The sequence below is a fragment of the Paramacrobiotus metropolitanus genome, unplaced genomic scaffold (genome assembly GCF_019649055.1).
Source record: "Paramacrobiotus metropolitanus isolate TYO unplaced genomic scaffold, Prichtersi_v1.0 Parri_scaffold0000048, whole genome shotgun sequence".
Lineage (NCBI taxonomy): Eukaryota > Metazoa > Tardigrada > Eutardigrada > Parachela > Macrobiotidae > Paramacrobiotus > Paramacrobiotus metropolitanus.
Genome location: NW_026570268.1, coordinates 589,052 through 615,745, shown reverse-complemented (window position 1 = coordinate 615,745; position 26,694 = coordinate 589,052). Strand labels below are relative to the sequence as shown.

At 47.2% G+C, this 26,694-nt stretch overlaps 5 protein-coding genes across 11 annotated transcripts; 3 read left to right on the top strand and 2 right to left on the bottom strand.

Moving 5' to 3' along the window:
* The first annotated feature begins 93 nt into the window (after positions 1-93).
* Positions 94-4,145, top strand: LOC129591745 (uncharacterized). The gene is made up of 6 exons (XM_055487527.1): positions 94-190; positions 612-1,117; positions 2,222-2,629; positions 2,982-3,065; positions 3,396-3,542; positions 3,761-4,145. The coding sequence occupies exons 1-6, from the start codon at positions 100-102 to the stop codon at positions 3,836-3,838; spliced, it is 1,314 nt and encodes a 437-aa protein (XP_055343502.1). The 5' UTR covers positions 94-99; the 3' UTR covers positions 3,839-4,145.
* LOC129591750 (uncharacterized) lies at positions 4,125-7,694 on the bottom strand. The gene is made up of 4 exons (XM_055487543.1): positions 7,101-7,694; positions 6,488-6,666; positions 6,113-6,428; positions 4,125-5,687 (listed from the first exon to the last, which is right to left on the bottom strand). Exons 1-3 carry the CDS (start codon positions 7,509-7,511, stop codon positions 6,146-6,148), a joined length of 873 nt encoding a protein of 290 aa, XP_055343518.1. The 5' UTR covers positions 7,512-7,694; the 3' UTR covers positions 4,125-5,687; positions 6,113-6,145.
* A 129-nt stretch (positions 7,695-7,823) lies between these two features.
* On the top strand, positions 7,824-12,432 carry LOC129591735 (protein CASP-like). Of its 2 annotated transcripts, none has more exons than XM_055487515.1 (12): positions 7,824-8,009; positions 8,107-8,226; positions 8,345-8,455; positions 8,738-8,864; positions 9,097-9,213; positions 9,372-9,649; positions 9,895-10,029; positions 10,091-10,394; positions 10,457-10,584; positions 10,805-11,287; positions 11,583-11,728; positions 11,871-12,432. In XM_055487515.1, exons 2-12 carry the CDS (start codon positions 8,116-8,118, stop codon positions 11,905-11,907), a joined length of 1,977 nt encoding a protein of 658 aa, XP_055343490.1. In that variant the 5' UTR covers positions 7,824-8,009; positions 8,107-8,115; the 3' UTR covers positions 11,908-12,432. The 2 variants fall into 2 exon arrangements, with proteins under 2 accessions (XP_055343490.1, XP_055343489.1); XM_055487514.1 differs by having other exon boundaries at positions 7,824-8,019; positions 11,871-12,430.
* Positions 12,433-13,646: 1,214 nt separating this feature from the next.
* Positions 13,647-19,203, top strand: LOC129591737 (uncharacterized). 2 transcript variants are annotated; one of them, XM_055487516.1, is made up of 6 exons: positions 13,647-13,981; positions 15,540-16,168; positions 16,369-16,600; positions 17,024-17,346; positions 17,408-17,586; positions 18,494-19,203. In XM_055487516.1, the coding sequence occupies exons 2-6, from the start codon at positions 15,583-15,585 to the stop codon at positions 18,848-18,850; spliced, it is 1,677 nt and encodes a 558-aa protein (XP_055343491.1). In that variant the 5' UTR covers positions 13,647-13,981; positions 15,540-15,582; the 3' UTR covers positions 18,851-19,203. The 2 variants fall into 2 exon arrangements, with proteins under 2 accessions (XP_055343491.1, XP_055343492.1); XM_055487517.1 differs by lacking the exon at positions 13,647-13,981 and adding an exon at positions 14,726-15,168.
* A 271-nt stretch (positions 19,204-19,474) lies between these two features.
* LOC129591780 (formin-binding protein 1-like) lies at positions 19,475-26,562 on the bottom strand. Of its 5 annotated transcripts, none has more exons than XM_055487587.1 (11): positions 26,311-26,562; positions 26,108-26,239; positions 25,520-25,809; positions 23,069-23,184; positions 22,804-23,002; positions 22,295-22,462; positions 21,898-22,173; positions 21,564-21,776; positions 21,203-21,451; positions 20,540-20,954; positions 19,475-20,083 (listed from the first exon to the last, which is right to left on the bottom strand). In XM_055487587.1, the coding sequence occupies exons 3-11, from the start codon at positions 25,547-25,549 to the stop codon at positions 19,863-19,865; spliced, it is 1,887 nt and encodes a 628-aa protein (XP_055343562.1). In that variant the 5' UTR covers positions 25,550-25,809; positions 26,108-26,239; positions 26,311-26,562; the 3' UTR covers positions 19,475-19,862. The 5 variants fall into 5 exon arrangements, with proteins under 5 accessions (XP_055343562.1, XP_055343560.1, XP_055343561.1 ...); XM_055487585.1 differs by having other exon boundaries at positions 26,315-26,562; XM_055487586.1 differs by having other exon boundaries at positions 25,520-25,892; positions 26,108-26,562.
* Positions 26,563-26,694: the final 132 nt, after the last annotated feature.

Here is a 26,694-nt window from a genome sequence, read left to right as displayed (position 1 = left end):
ACTTATTCCGTGAATATCGTGTCTCCTACTTGCTATTCTACATCAACCATGACGCTAAGCATTTAGGGTTCGGTCATGGAAGGTGAACGCATTTACGGGATGTCTGCCGCGCCACTACGCCGACCCAATCGGGATTTCCGGCTCACATTGCTTGCAGGAGGAAGTACAACGATAAAGGTATTCTGGTTATGTAAGTCACAAGGATGCACTAACATAAGAGACACAGATCCAGACCGGCTGTTGGCATCGGTGGGGAATTTATCAGCAATTAGCACGTACACAGATACGTACTATAAAAAGGTACTTGTACGTTATTATGTACGGTACTTACGCCAGTACGTGCATGCCGCAGTGACTGTGTGCCTGCTGCAATATTATAAGAATGATTATATATTATATAAAAGTACACACTGCACAATTCACCGGCCAACTGTCGTCGTTCGCCATTAATTGTAGGACATCTTCTCTTATCGGTGAGTCGTGACCTTTCACTGGTGTCGTTAACTACTCTGAGCATCCAACAACCAGCAGTTTCTGCGTATGAACAGTGTAAAAGTACATACTGTATGTCAGACACGAGCATATTTTATTAAATGTTTAACCTTCTTTAGATTTGCAATCCAAGATGATGCCCAGCGGTTTACGATTAAAATACCGGGCGCGCCAGCGCATCCTGCGGGGTGTTCTGTGGATGGCGGTGATTGTCGTGCAAGCGTTAGCCGTGGTCATCGAGTGGAGCGACTATGGACTGCAGCCGCCGGCCAGCCTGGACGTCTACGCCTGCCGCAGCGGTTTCCTCTGCTTCTTCATCAATGCCCAATCACAGCTCTACACCAGCATTGCCCTGCTGTGCTTAATAGCCCTGGCGCTCCACTGCCGCCCCCTCGTCCGCGCTCTCGGCGACCTGAAGAGCGCCGTAACGGCCATGGACAAAGGTCAACAGTGCGAGCGACAGCTGCGACGCAGCTGGATTGGCCTGCACCTGCTGGTTATCGGATTTCTGACGTACGCCCTGGTGACCTTTCTGCAGTCGACACTGACTGCGCTCCGGCCGAGCCCAAACCATTCCAACGCGACGAATTACGCTTTTTTCGCTGTGACGCCGCAGCAGCGACAGGTGACGTACCAACGGTACCATAGCCTATTCGCTACCGTATTGGTAGCATCTAATTGCTAGACGCGCCATTGGACCATCTTAAACGATGAAAATCAAAAGTACATATTTCCATCGTTTAAGATGGTCCAATGCCGCGTCTGTATATATACACTATTTATATATACATATATGCACTATATATATGCACCATATAAAAACTATTAATATATATATATATATATATATATATATATATATAGTGGTTATGAGTAAGGAAAGGACGCTCACAATACAAATTATGCGGGATGTATGGCACGCGACAATGCAACACACACCAACCGCATAAAAAAATTGAACATAATCAGTAAACATACAGACTCATGCACGCGCTTGAAGGAGGGCAGTAGGCATGGTGTTTTGGCTGGGTTGCGATGGCTAATTGAACTGACTGCACGCGCTTGATGGGAAATTAAAAGAGAAGTATAAGATGAAGCGAGTCAGCATGAGAACGTGAGAGACACAGCGTTTAGAGAGAGAGCCGTCGAGATTCGGATCAAAGTGAATATGAAACCCATACCTGACTTCAATAAACAGTGGATAAGACTTGGCTTTCGCAAACCCTTTAATACAGCCATAAAAGTATATTTCAGATGCTGAAACCAAAACACTAATAATTTATTGAAACGTAATGAAGACAACAAAATTTTTCAGATTTTATCATCAGACTTTCATTTTATATAAAAAATATGGCTTCCGTAAAATTTTGGAAAAAACGAAATTTTCGTAAGTTATTAATTATTAATCATGATATTACACAGTGAAAAGTCTAGTTGGGCCAGGCGGAAGCCACTGTTTATCCGATCGCTTATTAAAAATTGCGTAACTACAACAAACTGCAATTTTAGCCATTTTTTTACAAATTAACGAAGATGTCCCTGAGTTGCAACCGGATATTAGTTTTAACAAACACGTTAAAACTGCTGGTACTTTTGGTACTTTATTTATATATATATATATATATATATATATATATATATACACCATATATACACTATTTATATATGCAAGTACTGTACAATATGTGTACTTTACGTAATGTCGCCTTTCCTGGTCTCTTTGTCACAGGCCATCCGCATGACAATCAGCTTAAGCAGCCTATCGATCATGCAACTGGTCCACTCCGCGCTGACCCTCCTCCTGCTGGGATTCGGCCATACGGCCAGCGCCTTCAACCAGCATGTGCGACGGCGGATGTCCAGCCAGCAGCGGCGCACACCGCAACAGACCCGTCGCTTGGAGACGCTGGAAGCCGCCATGGACGCACTCTTCGCCAGCACCAACACGCTGATTGGCTGGCCGATTGTGACCCTGTTCATGGCGTTCTTCGTTGTGGTTATGGAGGGCGTGGCGCATCTGGTGGAATTCGGTAGTTACCTCACCAGCGACACAATCAGCAGCTTACTGGCCTTTCCGCTCTATCATGGCTGCCTCGTTATTTCCCTTGTGCTGGCAGCGGAGTGGAGCGCGGAGCAGGTGCGTAATTACGTACACAGATACTGTATTGTACTCTTTACTTTACTGTACACAGTACTTACTGTGATAAGTTAACGGCGCTCTGACTAACAGTAAAAAAAAGGAAAAAACTAACAGTTACTAACTTACATGTTATTGAGGTTTTTTTTGAAGCAGCGTGCATTGGTATCCTGTTATAAGGAATGGTCCGATATAATAACGGTTTATCTGGCGATAAAAAATAATTTTAACTACGGTCGACAAATGCAGTATCCGCAAAAAAAGTAGGATTTGTTGATTTAGTTTATTCGCTGATCATGAAAAACGTACAGTATGCTGATGTGTTTATGCGTTCGCTCGTTATTTTGTTTAGAGATTCGAAACAGTTAAAACTTGGTATTGCATAATGGGTCAGAATGGTGAGCACTCTGTCCAGGAAGGCCCCGGCAATGGACAGGTAGGTGACCTTAAGCAACGAATCGTTATAAAATCGACTGGTACGTAAAATAATCGATAGGAGGGTAATATATAATAAACGCAATGTCCACCATGTACTTTAATTGGATGGCTATTGCCTAATAAAGTAGCGCATATCGTATACTGATATGTGATATACAGTGAAATCTATAAGACTATAGCTACCACATAGTAATAACAATCATCTTAATAATATCTAAGTACTTCTAAGTAAACTCATAATATCTGTGCAAGCAGTTAATGAATTTAAACGAGAGATCGAGGTTCTGTATCCTGTAGCGCGAATTCGTTAATTCGTTTCTGTCGACAGGTAACGGCAGCGAGCGGAAGTGAACGTAATAATGGAGACTCCCGTACCATCGGTCAAACTCGCTGGCTATGCGCAACCTATACTTTGACCTGCAAATATTACTCTGCCGCCAAATTTTTCGTCTTAAACCGTGCTGTAATGCTGCAGGTACACCGTTGTAAACTGTATTTTACCTTTCCGTCTTTGACCGCTTATAACGATCGCGTATATCTAGCTGTGTACAGTACGTATTAGCATCTGTACTCATGCATACATACTGCGCACATCCCTATACAAAACTGACCATGGTGAGGGATTGCTTAATATTATTATGTGTTATGTAGAACGGAAAGGTTTGATTAATCATAGTGTCGTTACGGTCGTAGATGGCTGCGTACGTGGTCACGATTGTGTCGTTTTTGTGTGCACGACGTGCACTTCCGGCAGCCGCTCCTGCAGCTTGAGCAGGCCGTTCATGACCTTTCTCTCTACATAATCGTCATGGAATTCGTGGCTGACTGCATTATATGCTGGGACACTGCTGTATGCTTCCTCAACACTCCATGTTCCTGTTTTTCGCGCAGTTATCCTTTACAGAAAGCTTGGATTAACTTCATCATACCATACACAATATTCGTAATTTTCAGTCTACAAACCGGCAAAATGCAATGGCAATAAGCCGGAAAATGTACAAAATCCTCTTTTTCTGTGCCCATAATTGTGTGGGAATCTCGTCAGTGCGGTGTCTGCTCTCGGAATGATTTTAATAAAACGTCCATCATCAAAGATACCAGTGCGAGCACTTTGTAGTGTGCCGCGTTTTTTCTCATTTTCATCAACAATAAGCAATTACCGCGAAGAAACACCGCAACGCCTTGCAACAAGCAGAAGCAGCTATGTATATTTAATTGTGTGGTACTTAGTCTACCAGTATGTGTACAAATGTGTTGTGCAAGCTGAAATAAAGGTGCTACCAGAAAAAGGACAAAACAATACCAACGGAAAGTAACAATCCATAATAGTTGGCCATAGACCAGCGGGAAGGTGTCCCCGTCGGCGGCCAACCGCCCGGTCAATGGCGGGTGGATGGGCCAGTGGCGCTGCTTGAAGCGCACGTCGTCCCCGAACCAGTGCGTAATGAGGGAGCGCTGCACCTTGTACAGATCTGGACCAGCTTAATACGAGCAGTCATACGCGAACCAGAATCCTGAAGAGGAACAGGATCATCCCCGTTTCATCCCCGGTTTAAAGCGGGGATCCAAGCGTAGGAGCCGCGTTTGCTGCGCTCGGCCGGCGCGGGCAGGCCCCGCCCATATCCGTATCCCGCCCCTTGGGCGTAGTCCTCGGCGGCGGCGTGCGGGGCCATCTGGCGCGCGAAGCCCGGCTGGTAATACGGGTCCGGCTGGGTGTAGCCGTAGGGGGACTGCCACTGGGCCCGGCTGCCCTGCATCACCGCCACGACGCACACGGCCACCAAGCACACATGCACGCTCCGGCTCGGCATTGGCGATCGATCCAGGAACCGCAAGTCGTCTGCGTATTCAATCTAAATATGATTGACCAAAGAACTCGCAGGTCTGGATATCCACTTGAAACTGAAATCTCCCACAATTAACTTGCAAAAGAACACACAGTATTTTGTCTTCTTATGGTGACCTTTGTCATTTGTAAATCTCCGGTTGCCAGGCGGTTAAGTTAACTCGCACAACACGCGACAACACACGATACTTTAGTGTTATTACTGATGTACATACTATGGGTGCCTATATAGATATGCTAGACTACCGAGTGCTTTGCACCGTATCACTGGAAAACGTTGAATTCCGTACAACACAGCACATCCAACGAATTTGCGCGACTACAGAGTACTGTCAACAAGTGTCAGGGGTTATTAGATTTTTGTCGTTTACTTTATCGCATCCATGATCCAACAATGAACAATTACCGCGAAGAAACACCGCAGCGCGACGTAACAAGTACAGAGGAATCACATCAGCATAACCTAAGAAATGTGAACAGAATACAAGCCTAAAGAAATGTGCTGCCAGAAAAGGAGAAGTACTGTATAAACGGAACGCAATAGTGCATAGCAGTGGAAATATAAAAGAGGACAGAGAGAAACCGAGGCATCTGTCGGGAATGTGCAAATATCAATATCCACCAAATAAGCCGATACAAAATTCATCGTTCAGACCAGCGGCAAGGGAGATCCTGTCCAGCCAGCACCGGCACCCACCGAGATCCCTGCGCACCGTAACACCTCCAACCAACAACCCATCAACCAGCAAACCGACGCCAGTTAGCCGAACTAGGCTAGAAAATTAACATTCAAACAGTTTTTTTGGGTCGTGTTTTCCACCGAATGCAATGTAAAATTAAGCGAATGAATGTTGACAATTCCTTTCCGAACAGTTTTCTTGTTATAAACTAAGACATTACAAGAAATAGCTACCACTCTATCTTATGAGCTCGGCACTGGTCTGGTCAATCTCTCACATGAAAATCGTTCGAAAATTAATTTTTCGGAGAAAACTGAATTAAAATTAATTTTTAGTTTCAAATCGTTCACAGTTTTAAATTTTCCTAGCCAATTTTCAAATTAATCTGATTAGAAGCTGGCGATGTGAAACGTGTGGAACATTAATCAGGTTCAGAAATAACTTTAACGGAGAAATTCGGGAATCTCAAGTTTTTTAGCTGGCGAAGCAGTTCCCCAGATAACAGTCGCGTTGGCCTACCTCAGGAATACCGTGTGCCCAGTGACCGGCGGATTATTCCTGGCTGGCGGGCCGCGGCGCCGGCAGCTGTCCGTACACCAGCGGGAAGGTGTCCCCGTCGGCGGAGGGATGCTCGTCGGCGGCCAAGCGCCCGGTCAGGGGCGGATGGATGGGCCAGTGGCGCTGCTTGAAGCGCACGTCATCCCCGAACCAGTGCGTGATGAGGGAGCGCTGCACGTGCTGCGTGCAGTTGCCGTTGAGGGCCACCAGCGTCTTCATGTTGTACACCAGCACGTCCCCGGGCGACATGGTCCACTCCAGCACCATCGCCGTCTTACTGTCAACAACACCCATGGTTAGACTGTTCATTGAGCATGTGGAGAATGTCGCACTAACATGGAGCGGATGTCCGGGACCGGCTCGCAGTCCTTGGAGTGGGCGCGCAGCTCCTCCGTGTCCTCCGCCAGGCGCACACTGCTGGGATAGTAGTTCTTGCCCCACAGATGCGAGCCCTGCACGAACTTGATGCACGTCTCCAGCGGGATCTTGTCCACCGGGATCACCACCGAGCAGCCCTACACAGTCAAACTGACCTTTAGAAACATTAAGGAGTCATATATGGTTATCAACATGCGACGCCAACGATTAAAGGATCAAAGATCTGTATAGCACGGCGATCATATCGTATACGAAGTTGCACGTCCCAAGCATATCAGTATTTTCAAAAACGTAAAATCTGCCAAACATTTTATGTAAAAAGTTTTGACTGTGTGTCAGTGACGAAATTTTCTTTCATTTGAAGTCGTGTCTACCAGCGCAGTCTGAAATGTCCATATTATTACTTATTTACAATTTAATTTCTACCCTTCAAGAAACGCCAACAGCTATCAAAATATAGGCTTAATTGTCATGTGTTACTGCCAAATAAACTGGAAAACGTGTACACCAGCAAACATTAAAATAATGCTGCAAAAGTAATATTAAACAAGTGTCGCAGTGGCAGCCCCACCTGGTCGCCGACGAAGGGATAGTTGCTCATCTCCACGTGGAACGGCGTCAGCGTCCGGTCGTGGGCGGGGCGCACGCTGACCTGGTCGAAGTAGAAGGTCAGGCTGTGGCTGGCCATGATGTCGGCCAGCACCTTCAGCAGTGGCGACTGGCTGACGAGCTCCTTGATCTCGGGAATACTCTGCCAGTTGCCAAAGTCCCTCCCGCTGGCACTGCCACTCAGACTGCGATCGGCCTTCGCCCCCTCCTCCTCCCCCTCCGTCGTTGATTGATCCCGGTCGGGATCGGCCTCTGGATGGAGTTTGTTGATGGCGGTGGTGACTTTGTCCAGCCAGTCAGGGGAGAGGAAGTCGCGCAGCAGCACCACACCGTTGCGCAGATACTCCGCACGGATCCGCTCCGTGTCCATCATCTTCGCCACTCGCAACTACTCCCACACGCCCGATACTCCGCAGATAAAAGGCGCTGGTGATGATGAAAATAATACGCTTTGTAAAGGAAAACACCACGTGCAACAAAAATGGCAAGAGCCAAGGAATGTTTGTGGAAGGAATGTGGTAGGAAAAATACAAATCGAAAAGCTAGTCAGCGCGCTGATGACATCAGCCCGCAGCTATTTACAGCGGATATCGCTGACTAATCGCAGACACGGGGCACGTGTTCACGCTAACCGCCTCCGGGCGACACTTCGTTGGGCTCACGATCCAAGCATGTCGTGGCGTGTTTTCATTTAGCTGGCTTTTCCAATTTCATCTTGATGAATGCGATTCTTCTTATCAGAATTCTCAATTTCAGTTGTGTTTTTTTATTCGATGAATTATCATAAATGATAAATTGATGTTTGTACACCGTGCATTGCGCGAGCCTAGTTGGATTCGGAAGGGGTAGAGTGAGCTGTTTGCGGAGAGAAGTGCGAGACGGTTCGTTGTCGTTCGCTGCCTTTTCTTAGTTTTCTGCTATCCTCCTCATCATATTCATTACTGACTGTTGTTGTTTTGCTGGGATAGACTGCGAGCATGTCCCAGCTGCGGGTAGCTACGTCCGGCGCTCCCGCAGGCGCCGTTGGCGGCACGACATCTCTAGCTGCCGTTGACAAGTGGAGACATTTTGATTTGGTCGGACTGCAGGTAGGAACTTCATTCGGTCAGTGTGTTAGCGTCGACAGCAGCTGCTTTCTGCTGTGCGTCTGAGTTTGCCCAGTCCCGTCGGGCGTCAGTTAATTTATTTTGGTTCTCGGCTGGGCAGGACAGCGCGGATAACTCGGCGGCGGAGATCGCCAAATGGCAGGAGGACAGCGAATCCTCCCGCTCGCGCCTCATTGAGTTCAGCAAGGAATTCCGCCAGACCGCGCCTGACGTACGTCCCGCGTTTTGCTTTAATTTCTCTGGTTTCTTTTGCGAGAAGTAATTTTTATTATCAGTTAAAGAAACCGTGAAAATTTGTTTAAATAATCATCAGTTTAAATAAAACAATGATTTAATAAAAATTTGAGTGCACAATATTTATTATTTCAGTACAAATGTTGTGGCACATCTGTTCTTCGATCAGTTCCTCGGTTGCGCATAATTGCTTTTGCTTATAATCTGCCGTATCGCTGATGTTCGGGAACAGTGTTCTGACTCTGCTGGTGTTGTTTAGGATGTGCGGCGGCAAGTGCAGCCGCTGCTGAAGAGCTTCCAGACGGAAGTGGACAGCCTGCTCAAGCGCAGCAAAGCCGCCGAGTCCGCCTTCCTATCCATCTACCGCACCATCCGCGAGCTTCCAGGTCAGCCTAATTAACCTCATATTTTTATCATTAATTGATTTACTTTCTTATTTATTCTGACATTTATATTTAATGCGATATTTTTCTCGGTCAGCAGTTTCCATAATATCCAGTATTTTTTCCAGTAATGGCATCAATAATGTGAGGTGCCAGTTTCCGTAATATCCAGTTAATCCACTATTTCTGTCATTAGATTTGACGTAGTTTACATTAACGTATCGCTGTGCTACAGATCCTGCGGCGCTGATCAGCTGCGTCGACCGCCTCGATGAAAAAGACAGCGAGAACAGTAGATTACGCGACAGCATGGCGGAGGTCAATAAACAGCTGGCGCTGGCGAAAACCCATGGTACGTACTACGTGCGAAAACCTTCCGGAGGGACATTGTTTTTTTTAATTTATTTTTTGCTAATAAAAGTATTCAGTTCTTTGTTATTCTGTTTTGGTTGCTTTAAGTTGTATAATGTTTTGTATGGCAGTTGTACTGTTAGTGAAATTGGGTGGTAGATGAGGAGCGGCTTCGCCGCGCGGAAGCGGAAATGGAGGAGAAAATGTGGCATTCCGTGCAGGAGCAGTTGTCCGTGGAGCTGACCGAGCGACAAGCGGAGTGGGCGGAGGAGCGCAGTGCTCTGGAGCGGCGCCTGTTGGACACCGAGGGCCAGGTGGGCATTCTGCGCCGCGAACTGGACAAGTCCATGAAGGCCCGCACCGCCACGGGAGCGGCTGTTTCCACCGACAGCGGCAAGACGGCCTTGTTGGCCGAGGAACTGGAACGAGCTAACCAGGTGACCGCGAATTTAACGAATCAACTTCGTAATAATTTTTTTGAAAATTTGATAAAAAAATCAGAAATCATCAAAACCGTTTCTCTGTGTTGTTTATTCACTTCTAGTTTTATTCAATTTTAAATAAATACTGCTTTGTATAACATAAACTAAATAATAACACATTTATTTAAAATAAAGAATAATAAGTATTCCACCGGAAACGTGCACAAAATTACGGGGGGCTGATTCCTGCATACTTTCAGAGAGCGCTGACCGCCGAATACAAAGTGATGGATCTGCAGCAGCAAGTGGCGGCGCTGCAGCGTCAAGCCGACCAATCGGCCAACGAAAATTCCGTCCCACAATCGCCGAATCGCTCCAGTTTCCGGGAACAGCAGGTCGGTTTTTATCTTAACGCCTCGAACAAGCCGACTATAACCTTTTCAATGAAATATGTAGACCCAACAGGAGTCGGTACAGCGTCTTCGAGACGAACTGGACCGCTTGAAAACATCCTACCAGACCCAGTTCAACCGGCTGGAAGACCAACTGTCCGCAGCCAATTCCCAGAACGCCACGTTACAAGCCAAACTGGACGGGCAGCGGGATTACGCGGAGATCAAACAGCAGGTGGCCCTGCTCAAAGCGGCCTACGACGCCGAGTGCGGACCCGCCGATAGTCTGGAGTCGGTGCTGTTGGCGCGCAATCGCCGGTTGGAGTCGGAGAATGCCGCGCTGCGGGTCCGCGAAACCGATTTATCCGGTATCATCGCGTACATTTAAATGTTGTATTGGCTGGAGTTGATAGAGGATACTGTGTTGCAGAATCTCTGGAGAAGCTGCGCTGGGATTTCAGCCAGCAGTCGCTCGTTGTGCAGGAGCAGAAGAGTCTAACGGAACGGCTGGAGAATGACCTTTACCAGCTGAAAGAACTGATGAACCCTGCGCTTTCTGTACGTTTCCTTAGGATTTCAGTTTTCCTTTACTTTTAATTTGAAAATGCTTTATTTGCCTTTTTTGTAAATTGTTGCATAAACGGTTGGTCGTTTAATTCCTAATTTACTGTAATAAGTTTAAATAAAAATAGTAAATATAGAATTTTAATATCCATGAAAAAAGAAAGTTATCAGCCAAAAAGTTCCTGAATTCGGTTCACTTCCATCGAATTTGCAGGATCCGCTGTCGAATCTCGTTGGCAGCTCGCCTGACTTCGTGAACGACGCCCTGCGCAGCAAGAACGCCCACTTGGCCTCCGCCCTTCCCGCGTCCCCCACCGGCGGCCCGCCCGAGCCCGACTCGACCGTCTACAGCGGTATATTAGAGCGGCAGCTGGCGCGCTTCCACGCCAAGACCAAAGAGCTGGAGGGCGTGTGCAGCGAGCAGCACAGCCAGTTGATGGCGCTGAAGGGCCAACTGGAGGCCGCCAAAGCCGACAACGTGGGGCTGTACGAGCGCATCCGCTTCCTGCAGAGCTACGACGGACGGAAGCACAAGGAGACGGCGGCGGCACTGGGGCGGGGTCACAGTACGGACGTGGAGAGCCGGTACGCGGTGGTGTACGAGGACAACCTCGATCCCTTCTCTAAATTCCACCGGACGGAGCGGTTAAGGAAGTACCAGTTGCTGAACCCGGTGGATAAGGCTACGCTGGCCATGGTGCGTCTGTGTATGCAAAAAAATCATAATAAATAACTTTGAAATTATTCTTTTAAATCATTGAAACCATAACTAGAATTTCTACTGATAAATAAAAATAAATATTGATTAATAAATATTAAATATTGTTTTATGTATTGGCGTATTTTATGTGACAATATGTGGAGAAATTCTACTTTGTATCAATTTACTAGTTTAAATTTTTAACTTTATTTGGTTAGGGATTATTATTTTTAATAAATTAAAAAACTGTAGTTAATTTTAACTAAGTCGATTTTCTTAATGATTTTTGTAGGGTCAAATGGTGCTGGGCAGTTCCCGCGGCCGGAAGAGCTTCTTCATCTACGCGCTGATCCTGCACCTGCTGGTCTTTGGCATCCTGTACAAACTGGCGCTGAGCGAGAGCAATCTGCGGGACTACTCGTACGACTGCGCCACCAGGTGAGCGAACAAAATTCGCGTAAACACCTGCGCCATGTGATGCTGATTGCTGAGCGTGGTAAACAAGAAACTGATAAGAGAAGCGAAATAGAGCAGTCCGTTGTTTACTGTCCCACTTTGCAATGTGCATTACACATTGTAGATTCGCTGAACATATGCACAAAGAGCACCACACCTGATTGTGGAATCTCGGGCATTCCTGTTGTGGAAACGAGAAGATTGTTCGTTGGCGACCGTCGCTTAGTTTGCAAAGCGTCCTGCGTGTTTAATCCAGTCAGCTGCCGGTGATTAGCGTCTCTTCCAGTGTGATCCAGGTGCGCATCGTTTGTTGCCGGCGGATCCCGTGGCCAATCCGCCCGGTGGCCTTTTCCGGTGCGCAGTCGGCGGATGTTGACGGGTTGGCTGCTGTGTAATTATCACATGCTTCCTCGCTGTTGCCTGTATGTCGCCCAGCAGCAATTAGGCGTCGTGGCGACGCCTGCTCACGGGGAAATTACTGCTTACCGGCCATACCCAGGCGGGCTGTAAAATGTAAAAATAATCTGTTTTCTCCGTCGCATCTCCTTGATAGTTTCGCTGAAAAGTGCTCCGTGTTATAAACACGACTGTAAGATGTATTTTCTTATATTTCCCCCCCCCCCCTTATTTCATCTTTTATTGGGTATACTGTATCTTTATTCAGCGATGGTGTCAGGATTTGAAGGGTTTTGTCACTTTGTTATTATAAAATTGGAACGGTGTCGATTGTCGAATGACCGGAATTCGGTGGAATCGCATTTTACTGTACACGTGCCGATTTATGCACTAAACTAAGAAGACTAAAAATTTAAGACTTTGAGAACTGTAAAACTCTTGATCAGGTTATATTTCCAGATTACTTCGTTGTGCAGCGTTCTACATTTTGATGAACGTTGTGTATCGGTTCATTCGGTTGGTGTACGTTTACTGTACAAGTAAATTAAGTATTATGCTGATATTTTTATTTGTTTCTTCTTGGGCAATAAAACGATTTTATTACGTTAAACTCCGAAAACATATTACTTATTACTAATTTTACGATTTAAACCCTACCACTTTTATAAACTCCAAAAACGGAAATTATTATAAATTGTTGTTGTACTAAAGTCTGTACTTCGGATTGCTGACTAATTAAATTACGAGTAATTGGTTTTAGCGCTCTGTAGATGTTGGTGCCTAACCTTTTTTAATACTCGGTATTTAACTACTTATTGTATCTGTACTGCATGTACGTATTTATCGGCGGTATGCTGTCTCAAAAGTGGGTGGGAGCTGGGAAATGTGCCATGTTTACGCCACTTTACCTTTTGTTGGCCGCACGGCGCACGTTATAGTATTGTGCGTCACGTGGTGCGCTGGCCGCAGAACAAAGAACAACGACCGGGAATCGACCCCCGCGTTTCCGCTAGCAACTCCGCTCAACCGGAAATGCGTACTGTATTGTACTGTCTGTACATTGCACGGCATACAGCAAAGGTGCGAAATACTGTACGTAATTTACACTGTGCCTATTAAAATGAAACAGCCCAATTACAATTAAAAATTTTGAAAACAGTACGAACTACGAAGTAGGCAATTAAATTGTTCGCACTACCCGCTCGAACTGCGTCACAACCAAACCAGTCAGAGCGCTAGCGACGTGTATTGGGGCGGGGCTTAACAGAAAATTGCCTCCGACTTACGTAAGCCATTTTGGCATTTTCGAGCGGCGCTGATGTTCGCAGAACGGCGGGGCGGATGTGCTGCAGCGCGATTCGCCGAGCGGCGCTGAGTCAGCGCGGCTGTGTTGACAGAGTGCAGACAGCGGCGTCGCGTACGGGTGCACTCGTACTCGGAGGCAGTCAGAGTCAGAGAGAGAGAGAGTTTATCGCTCGTACCGATCGGGAAAATTCCTGGTAGACTGGTTATGCGCGCCGTCGGAAACGCTGCAACACGGGTTTTACGTTGGTCGTTGCGGGCTGTTTTTCCCTTAGATAATTAATCGAACAATAAGATATCAGGTTTTGATTTTTTTACTGCAAAAATCTTTCAGCAGATCTGTGATGCCAGTGTGTGAGGCTGTTGCGACGTAATTAGTGAGAGTGCAGGTGCAGTGAGCGTGTTTGAGCGTGTTGGCTGGGGAAGGCCAGTGTGAGTGGAATAATCCGCCAGTCGTGATTTCATTTCCCGCTGATTGACGGCTCTTCCCGCGGTCTCCTGGGTGCACCGACGCCAATTAGGGATTATTATTACCTGGTAAGTCTCATTCACTGCTCATTTCTTTTCTAATGAGAGCTGACAGCAGTCTTTGACGAGCTGCTGTGTGTTAACAGTATTATTGATCGTCAAATTAAATATCATCACATTTTTAATTTTCCTGCATTTACTCTACCGTCTGTGTGTTCTTACGGTCTTACCTGAATAAAAAATTGGCATTTAATATCGTTATTTTTGACGGCAAACAGCATAACTCCTAATAATTAAATTGCTGATGAAATTACAACTGCGTGAGCGTGTGCCTTCATTTGACTGGTTTGAGAGTGAAATTTGTGGAAATCTGCATTCTGAAAATTCGGAAAAATTCGGGTGTATTCATGTATTGGTTATTGTAATTAATTTGATTCGAGTGAATTATCAAATAGAATTTTGTGGAATGAAAACAGAATTTTGTTGTTGATTTAATTTTTACAGGACGATGGTACAAAGTACAAAAAGTATCCAACTGCTGATCGACTTATTTTTTTTAGTTTTATTACGACGTTTTGTTTTCTGACGATTTATATGCCCCGTATGGTGATTTGAAAATTATAAGAATAGTTTTGCGGCATTGCTGCATATGTACTAGTATTGCTTGTGTATTATTACGGGAGCGGATTGAATTTTAAAGTGGATCATTAATTAAAATAGGCAGATTAATTGCCGTTATCAGTGATGGTAATGATTATTGCCATGGCTTGTCAGTCTTGTGACACGGCCTGGCTGATTTTGCGTGTCTTCATTCTTGTGCGTCCTGGCAGAGTGTGGCGTGTGGCTGCCCTGTCTGAGCGCATACACTGGGTGAACAGCCTGCGCCTGGCCGTCGACTAGCGCGCAGCGAGACCGTTCAACCGCGTCTGCCTTGTTACGCAATAGACAATCCTATCAAGAAAGTTGGCTGTGAATGTGAGGCAGCTAGATGCATTTACCAAGCAGCCTGTCAGCGCCGAACGCCTCTTCCTGGGGAATCGCCCCGCCGCTGATTTCACAGGCGAATAGCGTAGTGTAAGGGCTCCACCCGCGTCCAGTCAGGCAGCGCGCGAGTTGAAGGCCATTGGCTGCATTGCTGTTGCATTGCTCCGGCAAAGTGTTGTGACGCAATGACATCATGAAGATAGCTGGTTTGTTTGATGCCGCTGATAGAGTGGTGACTGGTCGGATGTTGACGTAAGCTCAACAACGAGAAAGTGAGTCTGACTGACAATAAGTGAGATCGATACACTGGCTACTGGCGCAACACCTTCAGTGTCTGTATTCGTTAGTAGTAGTCTCCGGGAATTTCCGAACGGTTTCGACCGCTGCACACAATGGCATAGTTCCGTTGTACTTGTGCCGCGCAGCGACGCAGGTGTCACACCGGTGGAATGTTTGCCACTTTTGTTGATTGCACTGCGTCGGAATTTATTATTACGTATTCACCACGCTTCTTATTATTGCGACACTGATTTCAACGGTCTTGATTTATTTTTTCTAATTTGGTTTTCTTTACTATACTCGTACAATTAATTCACAGTTTGTTTCTTCACAGTTCATTATTTAGTTATAATTTCGCTTTTAGGGTGGTTTTAAATTGGCAGCAGTTGTGGAAGAGGGTGTGGTCCATGCCGGATGGGCATGCGCGGATGTTAGCCGAGATGGGCGGTACCAAGAGCCCCGACGCCGAGCCCTGCTGCCCGGACATGGACGAGGACGCCGCCGACTCCCTGCTGGACGGCGCCGAGTGCAAATGCCCGGTGGCTAGCTACGGCAGCGTCAGTCTGGAGACGCTGGTGGAGCTGGAGGCGGTGGTGGCCGCCGAGCACGTGTTCCAGCGCCTGCAGACGGCCAGCCACGAATCTCCCGCGCAGGCGCTGCTGCAGCCGCACGCCGACACCCTGGAGAACGGGATGCGCCACTTTTGTCGGGCCTTCGTGCGGCGCTTCACGGAGCTGGCCGGGGGGACGCGCAGCGGGAGCAGCAGTGATCGCGGCGGGATGTTGGAGGAGGCGCCGCAGCGGCTGCTGCTGCCCAGTCCCGAGGAGGCGCTTGGATGGGACTGCGGGATGGAGCAGCAGCGCAGCCCGACCCCGCACACCACGCAGAGTCCGCACCGCTTCGGATTGGAGGACAGCCAGTCCAACGCCTCCGATATGAGCAGTGCCAGCGCGCCCCGCCCGCTCTCCGCGCTCCACGCCGATAATTTTCAAGGTGCGTATCTGTTTATTATTACTTCACTCATTACATCTACTTTTGCTATTAATTTTATATTATTATATATTATTTTCTTACTATTTATTTTTTAAGTTATTTATTTTTCTTTAATTGTTTATTATTTATTAGCAGTTATTGGTTAATTTTTCCTGGTTTTTTTGTAATTATTTTTTGACGTTGTGCGTGTGTCGCTGTAGAAATTGACACGGTGGACGGGGATGTATTAGAGGCGCCGGTGCAGGTGCGCAGCAAGAGCAACGACTGCTCGCCGGGCCAGAAGAGCTCCTTCCTGCGGCGCATGTCCTTCAAGACGCTGACGCAGTCCTTCAATCCCTTCGGCAAGCGCCACTCGCAGGAGCGCAAGCCGACGCTGACGCGGGTGCCCACCTCGGGATCGCTGCCCATCAGCGAGAACGGGCCTGTTGGACGGTGAGTGAAATGCACTTAACCCTGCGCACGTGTAGACTGAAGGTTGACCCAGCATTCCCCGAATTGTACACGCTGCAGCTCGCTTTAAAATACGCTGATTAGTCATAGATTCGCTTGTGGGTATATTCCGTGTATATTTCGTCAGTTGGTGGGCGAGGTGGCGGTGTGCGGTGAGAAAAGTGTTTTTGCCAAGAAAATCCGGCTGAACAACAAAAACATGGGCTGAGTGTCAGTGTGGCCGGAAGGATTTCTCACCAGGCAGTCACGTGCGCCGTCGTTATTATAATCCGTTAAACACGTGTAACGCATGTATTGATCCGTCACGCACACCACGTCATAATGCGCGTGTTTATTGCTAAATGGAGATTTATAATTATTCGCGTGTGATTGCGAATTTCCGGCATAATAGGATGTTTGTTGTAGAATCGGCGATGGTGTTGGCCGCAAAGACGTGGCACAAGACGCCGCCGCCTGGGGCGGCAGCACCGGGATCCGGCCGCGTCTGGCCAGCGCCCCCGCGGCGGAACTGGCCCGCATCCGGCCGGTCAAGTACAGCGGCGCGGCCACGGGGCCCATCAGCAGCGCCGAGCCGGCGGAAGCCTTATCCAGCGCCTCATCCCTGTACAATCTGGCGCCGACGCGGTCCAATCAACGCAAAGGCAGCCTGACGGGGTCGTCGTTGAGTTCCGGGCGCCAGAGCCCCGTCAGTGTCGGCGCGGTGCCGCCGGCGCCCATCCCGGAGCACGGTAGGTGGTGGTGTCTCGTTCGGACGGTGATTATGACGTTGATCGTTGAAATGGTCGTTAGATACGCTGAAGAAGCGCGACGAAGATCTGGCGTCGCTGCTGGGCTATCACGCCGATATTAGTCGCGCGCAGGCGGCCGGGCTGGTGCAGCAGGGCGGGCACGGGGCGTTCTTGGTGCGCGCCAGTGAGACGGATCCCGGCAAGTTTGTTCTGACCTTCAACGGCCAGGGAAGACCAAAGGTACGCGTGCAAAATGGAAGAACGCTGTTTTTTTGATTTTTTTTCAGTTTTCTCAATTTTATTTTATTATTGTTTTGTAAATTATGTTGATTGAGTTATTCCCCGTGGGATGTGCGGATTTACGCGGTAGGCACGTGGCAGTGTTAGGGAAATAAGCTCGTATCAATAGTCAGGCGATTTTTGTGTTTAATTCTGATAAGAAAGCGTTGTGAAGGAAGATAACTACGCAGTACTTATCGCTGTTACCTTTGTTGATATTCGGACAAGTACAGTCTCTGCTCCGTTTAATGTTTGTACGCTGAAGTGGATGTGTTATTTTCATTATTTGTATCGTGAATATCATCGTCCATAGTACCGTAATTTTGTTATCGCGCTTGCAAGTTTGCAACAATTAGCGTACTTACCTGGTTGAGGTTGCGATAAGCAGGTAAAGTGACGGTGCAACCTTGTTGCGAATCAGTCGAAGTAGTGTAGTTGCTGTTGACCTCCGTTGGAATGTTTACCGTTGGCGCAGAGCAAAGGCTGCGTGTGATCAGCGCTGCGTTGGCGGTGCACGTGCTAGCCGTAAAAGGCCCGCGTGCCGGAAATGCATATTACCTGTTATTTATATTTTATCGGCTTCCATTGATTTCGAATTTGGATTCATTTGACCTTTTCCGTGAATAAAACAGACAAAATACTGAAGATAATATGAGAAAAAATGAAAATAAATACAGTGATATAGAATTCGTATGAATAAGTGAATATCATCAAATAAAATGAACAAAAAATAGTTAATAAAATTATCACCCATCTAGGTTGTGAAATTATAAATAAATTTAGTTAAAAAATTATGCATAAAAATAATGGTGAATAAATAAGTGGAAAAAGAGGAAGAATAGAGCGTAATAATGGTGTTGATTTGCAGCATTTGCGCTTCTGCATCCAGGACGACGGGCGTTGCCGCGTGCAGTCGGCGTGGTTCGAGTCGCTGGCGGAGATGGTGATGTTCTACCGCGCCAACCCCATCCCCTCGGAGACGGGCCACTGCTCGGACGCCACCCTGACCCTCATGATCTCGCGCGACCTGCCGCCGGTCCCGCAGGCGGTGGCCGTGGCGACGGAGCCGCGCCAGCGCAGCTACACGTCGCCCTTCGCGCCCGAGGCCATCGCGGCGGCCCGCAAGACCTCGGCGGACCCCGTGCGCCTCCCGGCGCCCGCCGAGTACCGCGGGGGCGCCGCCGAGCTGGCGCTGGTGCGCAAGGACATCAAGGGCGTCTACTGAACCGCCCCTACGTTGTTTTTCTCAATTTTCCCGCGGCCAAACTGGTCCGCGGGGTTTTTTCCTGTTTTATTGCGTAATTCTTTTGGGTGTCTTGGTGGGCGCTTTCTCACGTTTCGATTTCCTCGGGAGGTCTCCACTGTGAATAAGCACAATGTGAATGGGAGAGTGACAGAGAAATGGGTGTTTTGTTTTTTTTGCACGTCGTGCGAATTAATTGTGTTGTTGCCGTTGGTGCCTGGCCGTGCAATTAGCAAGTGACCTTTGATAATGTTATTAATGTGGCACTGTGCTGTGTGACTGACGCGGGCAGGGCGGACAGCGGCGTCATTATTATTAAATTTTTGTATCTCGAACTCTGACCTGGTCGCATTTTGCGCTTCTGTACTTAATTAATTAGCTGCTTCTGGAATTAATTACGCAAGAGACAATTTAACTGTCCCATTTTACCGTAGAAAAATATAACAAAAAATAATACACGGTATATATATATAAAAAAAGTGAAAAATAAAAGGTAAATATTTAAACCCTAAAAATAACCGCAGCGAAGAAAATAACCGTGGTAGCAAAAAAATGATAACCGTAGACAAACTTATTTTGTACGGTTTTCCAACGGTATTTTCAGCGTCACAAGCCGCAAGAATTTTATTGAAAGATGCGCAATAGAGCCTTTGCCAACGGTTTACGAACCCGACAAAACATCTGCGAGAACTGTAAATTCACACGTAATAAACAAAAAGAAACAGCATTATAAACAAACCACCTGCGTGCTGCTGATGCTGAGTCGACGAGACAAACGTGCAAAATCAAAAAAATTACCCATTTTATACACACACAGCGGAGAAGCGTGCCACCCCAGTAGAAAACACAAACCACGAGCGTAGCAGCGTTTGAATTAATTCTCTAACAGCAAGATATATCTGCAGACAACGGCACAAATAGCTACAAAAACCGTCCGTTAAAAAAACACTGTGGAACTAGAGAAAATTAGGCGTTGATCGGCTGTGTCGCTACTTCAGCCGGGGTGCGGGTGGCGGTGTTGGGTGTGGGCGTGGCCCGTGCCGGGGAAGAGCGTGCACTTGATGTAGCTGGTGGGCACGAAGCCCTCCTCCGTCAGCTGCGGGCCTTTTTGATTCCCCGCCATCCGGCGCACGTGCGTCCATCCGTCGCCCTGATCCGTCTCCAGGATCTCCAGCTCCTCCCCTTCCGCCATCGCCAGCGAGCCCTCGCTAAGGCCTATCGACACGCCGTGCATTAACCATCATTTTAGCCATTTCTGTGCATTTTTTATACTATTTTTCCGCGCTTTAACTTATTTTTGTTTATATTATTTGTTTATTTTCTTTCTAAGATTTATTTTTCATTTATACATCATTAGTTTTGTTTTTCGCGAACCTTCTGCCGATTTTTTATGGATTCTTTTTATTAACTGAAAAAGTCGATTTTTCAATATTTGCAATTTATTTCAAATTATAACCGGTTGAACAATAATAACAATAATAGTTTTCATTATGTTTTCTTTATCTTTTTCGGTTTTTTCCAGCTTAATTTGCCTGCTTATACAGTAATTTAAATTTTAATGCATTTTGACGGGTTTAGTGGTCTATTTTGCGCCTCACTTTCGCATTTCAATTTATCCATATTTTGCTTGAATTATTTATAAAATAATAACAATCGTAACGTGTTACGTACCGTCGAAATCGTACAGCGCCAGACAGGAACCCATGACCTCGTCGCTCTCGCCGGGCGCCGGTTCGTAGAGATCCTGCTGGTCGGTGTCCCTGTCGGAGAGGGAGTGGCGGTGGTGGTGCATCTGAGGGGGCTGGTGGAAGGCGGGGATGCTGGACTCGGAGGGGCTGCGGCTGGAGGTGGCGGTGGTGCTGTTGAGAGTGGGCAGAGTGGAGACAACCAGGGAGTCGGCGCTCCCCGCCTGGTTGCCGGGCAGACTGCTGACCGACAGGCTCTTGTCGCGGCTGTCCCGCCCGTTCACCGCCACCACGCTGCTGCTCCCCTTGCTCAACGGCTGGCTGGGCGTCGGCGCCGGAGCGGGTGGTCCGTTCCCGTTCCCGTTGGCGGCGCTCGGGTTGTCCACTTCGTCGTACAAACCCTAAATTATATTTGTTTCAACATAATCTTTTTATTTTGGAATACGTTTTTAATTGAACAATCTTTTTGAAGTAATTAATTAGCAGCTGCATTTTTCCTCAATTTTGTTCTTTTTCTTAGTAATTAGTTCTTCTTTCATTTCATCAGCAAAAGTCTCAAGAATCATCGTTAATTCTGTAAAAATTCACTATCAATTGCTAAGAAATTTTCTCGATTGTATTTTCTGTTTTTTTTCGAAGGCATTTGTACCTGTAGTCGGTGGAGTTCCTGGCGCAGGACGTTCATCTTGTCGGCGTTCTCGGCCAGCTGGCCGTTGACGCTGTTGGGGTCGCCCATGCTGGGGTTGGACTCGTACACGCCCTTCATCTTCATCAACGCATCACGCGTCAACGTCTCCTGGTGCATCTGCTGGTTGACGCTGTCGATGCGCTGCTGGATCTTGCGCTTGCGCTGCTGCGGCGGCAGATCCACGAAGTCGTCCTTGGCCACGTCTTTCGCCTACACACAACAATCAGAAGGAATTAGGCAACAACTACTTACAAAACAAATCAGCAAACCGTTGCACATCCAGTTTATTCAGTGTACAAAAATAAGGCGATTGCTTTTTTACCTTGGCGGAAGGGAAGATGTTGATGATGGTCTTGCGCTGCTTCTTCTCCGAGGCGGACGTCGTGCCGGTCCGCAAGCTGCCCGAGCGGATGGGCGGGTAGTGGTTGTTGATGGTGCCGGTGTCGACGGACTTGGCGTCCTCCAGATTCCAGAAGGGGATGTCCAGCGGGTGCTCGAAGCCCGACTTGTACCGGTCCACCACCGTCTGACTGTCCTGTAAGCCACAGACGTTTGTACCCTTGAATGAGTTGAATCTATAACTGATGTATCTGTTGTCTTATTTTTCTCCTCTAATTCGTTACAGAATTATTAAAAAAACTAATCCGGCGACTGACCAGATCGGGGACGATCTCCTCGGCGGCCTGGATCATGCCCAGCAGGCACTTGTCGATGATGGGCTGGATGCGGCGCTCCACCTCGACGGCCAGCTTGATGCTGTCGCGGATCTGGCCGGTCTTCTTCTGGTCCAGCTCCTGCAGCCGCTGGAAGACGCCGGGCATCAGCGTCTGGTAGAAGTTGCGCTGGTACTGGTTGGTGTCCTGCAGCCGCGCCGCGTACTCCTGCTTGGCCGTCTCGAACTCCTGCTGCTTCCGCGTCGCCGCCATGCGCGCCTTAAACAAGCCCACGTTGCTCTTACTTACGCAAATAATTGAAAAACAACCTTAATAAAAGACGTTTGAAGCATAAATCGAAGAAACTATTGAAAAATAAATTAACGCCCACGGGACACACCTCTTCGACGGCTTTGCGCGACAGCTCCTGGTTCTCATCGGCGCGAATGTACGATTCGTGCGCCCGCTGCGCCTCCTTGAAGGCTTTTTCATACGTTTTCTTGGCTTTATCCAGTGACTGGAGATGCAGATCCAAGTGCTTCTGATTGCGAATGGCGTCTTCCAGATGCTAATATTCACAAGAAATTCAGTGTCTATCTACAGTTCTTCACAAAATGCGAAAGAATTCAAGAAAAAGTCAGCGTGAAGAATCCATTAAAAACAAACTTCAAAAATTCACAAAAAAGTCAAACTGATTAACGTAAAAAATACAAAGAATTCAGTGTTAAAATTCTTCATAAAATTGAACGAATTCACGAAACGATCAAAACAAAAAAGAAACCATTACAAAATCAAGAAATCCACACAACAACCAACGTTGGAAAATTCATTAAAAAAGGCGAAACAGTTAGCATGGAATGCAAGTGCAAAAAAACCGGCACACTGCTGTTTAAAGTTGAAACTGACTACCTTTTTGCGCTCGTCACGGAGCTCCTTGGCCTGCGCCTGCACGCGGATAGCCACGCTGGTCTGCAGGTCCTCCGCTAAGCGTTCGTGCTGCGCCGCCAGATCGTGCACCTCGGCGGCCATCTTGCCGAAGCCGCGGTAGTAGCTGTACTGCGCGTCCTCGTCCTCCTTCTTTTTCGGCTGGAAATTCTTCACAATATTCCTGCAAACCAATGACAAACCACCCGCTCAACCACCGGTCACGGGGAACAGAGCCAGCCACACCCACTTCAGATCCCGGGCGTACTTGACCTCGGCCTGGCAGCGCTCCTTGTAGAACTGCGCAAACCGGTCCAGGAAGTCGATCCCCTTGGACGTGTGCGCCGCCACGGCATCGTACTGATCCTGCACACCAACAGCATGTTATTTTAAGCCAATTTCCCCGTCAAATTAATTAACAGCGACAGACACACCCTATACGGCACAAACGCCCAGTATCGCTCCATAACCGTTAATGCCATAAACAGCGCGTCTATTTAGCGTTCAAACGGATGCCTCTACATGATTCGGGGTGAAAGGTGCCAAGAGCCATTAATTTCAATAAGGACGCGTGGAAAACAACGCGATGATGACGGGCCATTCAACTACTGCTGTTGCCTGCTGCTGTTTGTCATAATCCGGCCATAATCGCAGCGGATCATCAGCCGCAGCAGCGTTAACAGCGCGATGGATGCAGCGCCATCCACATGTTTTGATAGTGTTGGCTGATCAAGCACGAACAAACGCTCGACACTCGAAACACCCACCAAAATATAACACCGTATTAAAATGCAAAAAAACACAGCTCTCTCTTCATACAACAATATCACCTAGCATACATATTGCGCTCCGCTAGGCAGGCAAATCTGTAGGACGTCGCGTAATGTGTTCGCGACAAAGTGCACCTACTGCTAAATGCACTGTAGCAAGTGGCGTGACGGTAATAATTGAGAGTCTCTCGGATCTATCTCGTAAAACCGTTATGTTGCACTCGTTGTCCTCAATGGGACCGAGTACAATTAACCGCAAATATTTTCAAGCTACTTTCAGTTCGAGTGCCGGTCCGCATCAGCCAGCAGGCACACAGCAGCTGCTTCCTCAGCCCGAAGCACTTCCGGTTGGGCTTGCAATTCAAACAAAAATTCATACAGTTTTCTTCAAATTTTGCAAGGGTTTCATACAAAATTTGATTTGAAACAATTTTCTTTGATCTGAAAATAATGAAATATCAAATCTGGAAAACAAACTGTCTCCCAGATTTTTCTCTGAAAACCTGCCTTGTACAGATACACAAGTTCTACAAATAAATCAAATTTTGTTCAGATTTATGCATCCTCGGTTAACTCAGTAATTTTCTCGATTTTCTTGGCAATTTATCGTATGTAAACGTTATTTTCAAACGGCGATAAACATACAAAGCGCCGTTTGATTCTGGAATGAATTGATCAGAATAATCGAATGTTTGATTTAAACTCCGCTTCCGGTGCTAGACTGAATCGCCGACAGCAACGCAGCATTCTGCCGGACATCGGCTCCAGTTTGATTCACTAATCAATAAATATATCGTCACTTCCTTTTTTTCTCATTAATCCTTAAAAACAATCACAACTGTACCCTCAAAAGCCAGCAAAACTGCAGCCCCGATAATTGTAACCCAGCCAGTAAACAGAGCACAACGACCGATTCGATCCTCACTAGCATTACCCAAAAACGATACAATTTACGAGCGCATGTGACCAGATCGATGGGTTATTAAATGCAGCCCATCAGAAGAAGCAATATTCATCGGTCGTAATAAAAACGCTTATCAGTGCTTCGTTGCACTGCACACCAGCTGCAGAATTCCATCACCTGGTCGCGCGGAATTTAGGGCACTTTTCGATCTTCAACCGCTCGCAAAAATCTGTGCAGGGTGGGGGCGGAAAAAACACACTGCCAGCGGGAATGAAACGAAGCCGAGCAGATGATAAAAAGGATGATGGTGGTAATGGAGCGGTGAGTGTCTTGCGCAGACATTAAGCAGACGGTAATTATAGCGGTGACCCAGTTCGCTAACTCAACTGCGGCGCGCTTATTTAGTTACGTTGTGTTCGGTCAGCAGGCACAAATGTGTCGACAAGCTGCGGCAGGAGGAAGCTGATTCATGCGCAGCTCTATTCTCTCGCTAGTGTAATGAAGCGCCGCTGGCCAGCGTAATACCCACGCACAGCTGCCGCTACACTATCTACACAGCGATGCTCAATGAACGCTGCACTGACTGACTGACAAGGCGGAAATGAGGTGCCGCGGCTTCGCAGACCAATACGCCAGCGTAGAGCAATACGCGTACACCATTCCACAGCTAATCGCTACACGATGATCGCATCGGCCGGATGCCTCCCTTCCCACCGCAACCGGAACACTCGTAATAAACAACATTTATCAGCCAACCAATAAGTCAACTACCACCCAACATATTATAAAAATTCAAAACTCACTACGCTTATTACTTAAAATTCAGCCGAATTTTTTCAGTGTCAAGCGTAATTTAAGCGCGCTGAATTTCTCAGAAAAATAACTAATTACGAAAAAATCGGGAATCGAAATTAGAAAAATATAAAGAGCAGAAACATGGCCGAGACGGATAGATTCTAGGGTAAATGAAGAACAAGGTAGACTTACTGATTCATCAGTCGTAAAGGATTTGAACTGACTGACTCACCCAGAGATCGGCTCCCCAGTCGGCGGGCATGGCCAGGGAAGGCAAGGGTCCTTCAACAAGGCAAACTGTGCCTCACGTGCCAGACACCGACAGCAATCCAGTCAGTCAAGGCCCGACGGGATGCCAGCAAAACGATGCAGCTTCTTCACGCCGCAAAACGTATAAATAATAATCCCCGACAAACCACCGGCCGCGGGCGGACGACGCACAGATTTCCACTTCAGGCTGCACTCGGGCCAGATCAATCCGAATTCCACCAAAAAATCACCAGCAATCCTGCTCCTCAAATTCTATCAAGGAAAATAAAAAATGGAAGATTATTCCCAATGTCAGCGAATCAGCAGAGGACATGCTCCAATGTGTGCCATCGACGCTACAATACGCGAGCAGCAATTTTTATTACATCAGAAACTGCATGTTTAAACATGCTTAAGAAAACGCGCACTGCGAAGAAACCAGCCATCTCTGCTCAATGAAATATTACTCAAAACGATTTTAACTGCCATAAGAAACCCATAATACAAAGATACACAGGTTCTTTATCAAATCCCGAGAATCTAAGGGAGAAACGTGAGCCCACCGACTTACTGCATGCAGTCCAAACTTGTATATCCGATCATAATAATTTATTATAGATTTTCTTCAGTTCTCCTTCTCCCACTGAACGCATTACCAGGCACGATAAATACGCGTAAAACACGTGTGGAATACACCAGTTAACTGTTACAAACTAAATTTAGAACCTGACAAGCAGAAGTGTGTCAGCCATTGTGATGACAATTGACACCTACCGACCTGATTCCGGGATGCACCGTTCAACATGCAATAAAGTCAAATCAAAATATGCACTCCAACACGGAACGCTCAATCAATCCATGACAACTGCTTCCCTACATTCTGCATACACTTCCACAAGCTAATTATCATCTGCCATCATTTAACAGATTCACCATCAAGTGGAACAGCAATCAGTTCCAAAAATTAATGGAAGACTTGAAATTCAAAACGGAAAACTCGGAACGTTTATTTTTTTAGGCCAGACTGATGCGACTAGACACGAAAACGGTCTTCTCTGTGTTGGCCTGTTTGACTGCCCATTCCGTGGCATGTCGTTCGGGCCTGCTCGCAAGTGCATCGCACACCGCCGGCGCTGGGTGGCTGGCAATGGCAATTTA

Coding starts and splice junctions, on each gene's coding strand:
- LOC129591745 (XM_055487527.1), top strand. CDS start 100: ATGTCTGCCGCGCCACTACGCCGACCCAATCGGGATTTCCGGCTCACA. Junction 1,118..2,221: donor TGACGCCGCAGCAGCGACAG/GTGACGTACCAA, acceptor TCTTTGTCACAG/GCCATCCGCATGACAATCAG. Junction 2,630..2,981: donor CGGAGTGGAGCGCGGAGCAG/GTGCGTAATTAC, acceptor TATTTTGTTTAG/AGATTCGAAACAGTTAAAAC.
- LOC129591750 (XM_055487543.1), bottom strand. CDS start 7,511: ATGATGGACACGGAGCGGATCCGTGCGGAGTATCTGCGCAACGGTGTG. Junction 6,667..7,100: donor ATCCCTTCGTCGGCGACCAG/GTGGGGCTGCCA, acceptor TTGACTGTGTAG/GGCTGCTCGGTGGTGATCCC. Junction 6,429..6,487: donor GTCCCGGACATCCGCTCCAT/GTTAGTGCGACA, acceptor TGTTGTTGACAG/TAAGACGGCGATGGTGCTGG.
- LOC129591735 (XM_055487515.1), top strand. CDS start 8,116: ATGTCCCAGCTGCGGGTAGCTACGTCCGGCGCTCCCGCAGGCGCCGTT. Junction 8,456..8,737: donor TCCGCCAGACCGCGCCTGAC/GTACGTCCCGCG, acceptor GGTGTTGTTTAG/GATGTGCGGCGGCAAGTGCA. Junction 10,030..10,090: donor CCAGTTTCCGGGAACAGCAG/GTCGGTTTTTAT, acceptor TGAAATATGTAG/ACCCAACAGGAGTCGGTACA.
- LOC129591737 (XM_055487516.1), top strand. CDS start 15,583: ATGCCGGATGGGCATGCGCGGATGTTAGCCGAGATGGGCGGTACCAAG. Junction 17,347..17,407: donor GGCGCCCATCCCGGAGCACG/GTAGGTGGTGGT, acceptor AATGGTCGTTAG/ATACGCTGAAGAAGCGCGAC. Junction 17,587..18,493: donor ACGGCCAGGGAAGACCAAAG/GTACGCGTGCAA, acceptor GTTGATTTGCAG/CATTTGCGCTTCTGCATCCA.
- LOC129591780 (XM_055487586.1), bottom strand. CDS start 25,549: ATGCCCGCCGACTGGGGAGCCGATCTCTGG. Junction 23,185..25,519: donor ACTGGGGAGCCGATCTCTGG/GTGAGTCAGTCA, acceptor GTTGGTGTGCAG/GATCAGTACGATGCCGTGGC. Junction 21,452..21,563: donor ACATCTTCCCTTCCGCCAAG/GTAAAAAAGCAA, acceptor TGTTGTGTGTAG/GCGAAAGACGTGGCCAAGGA.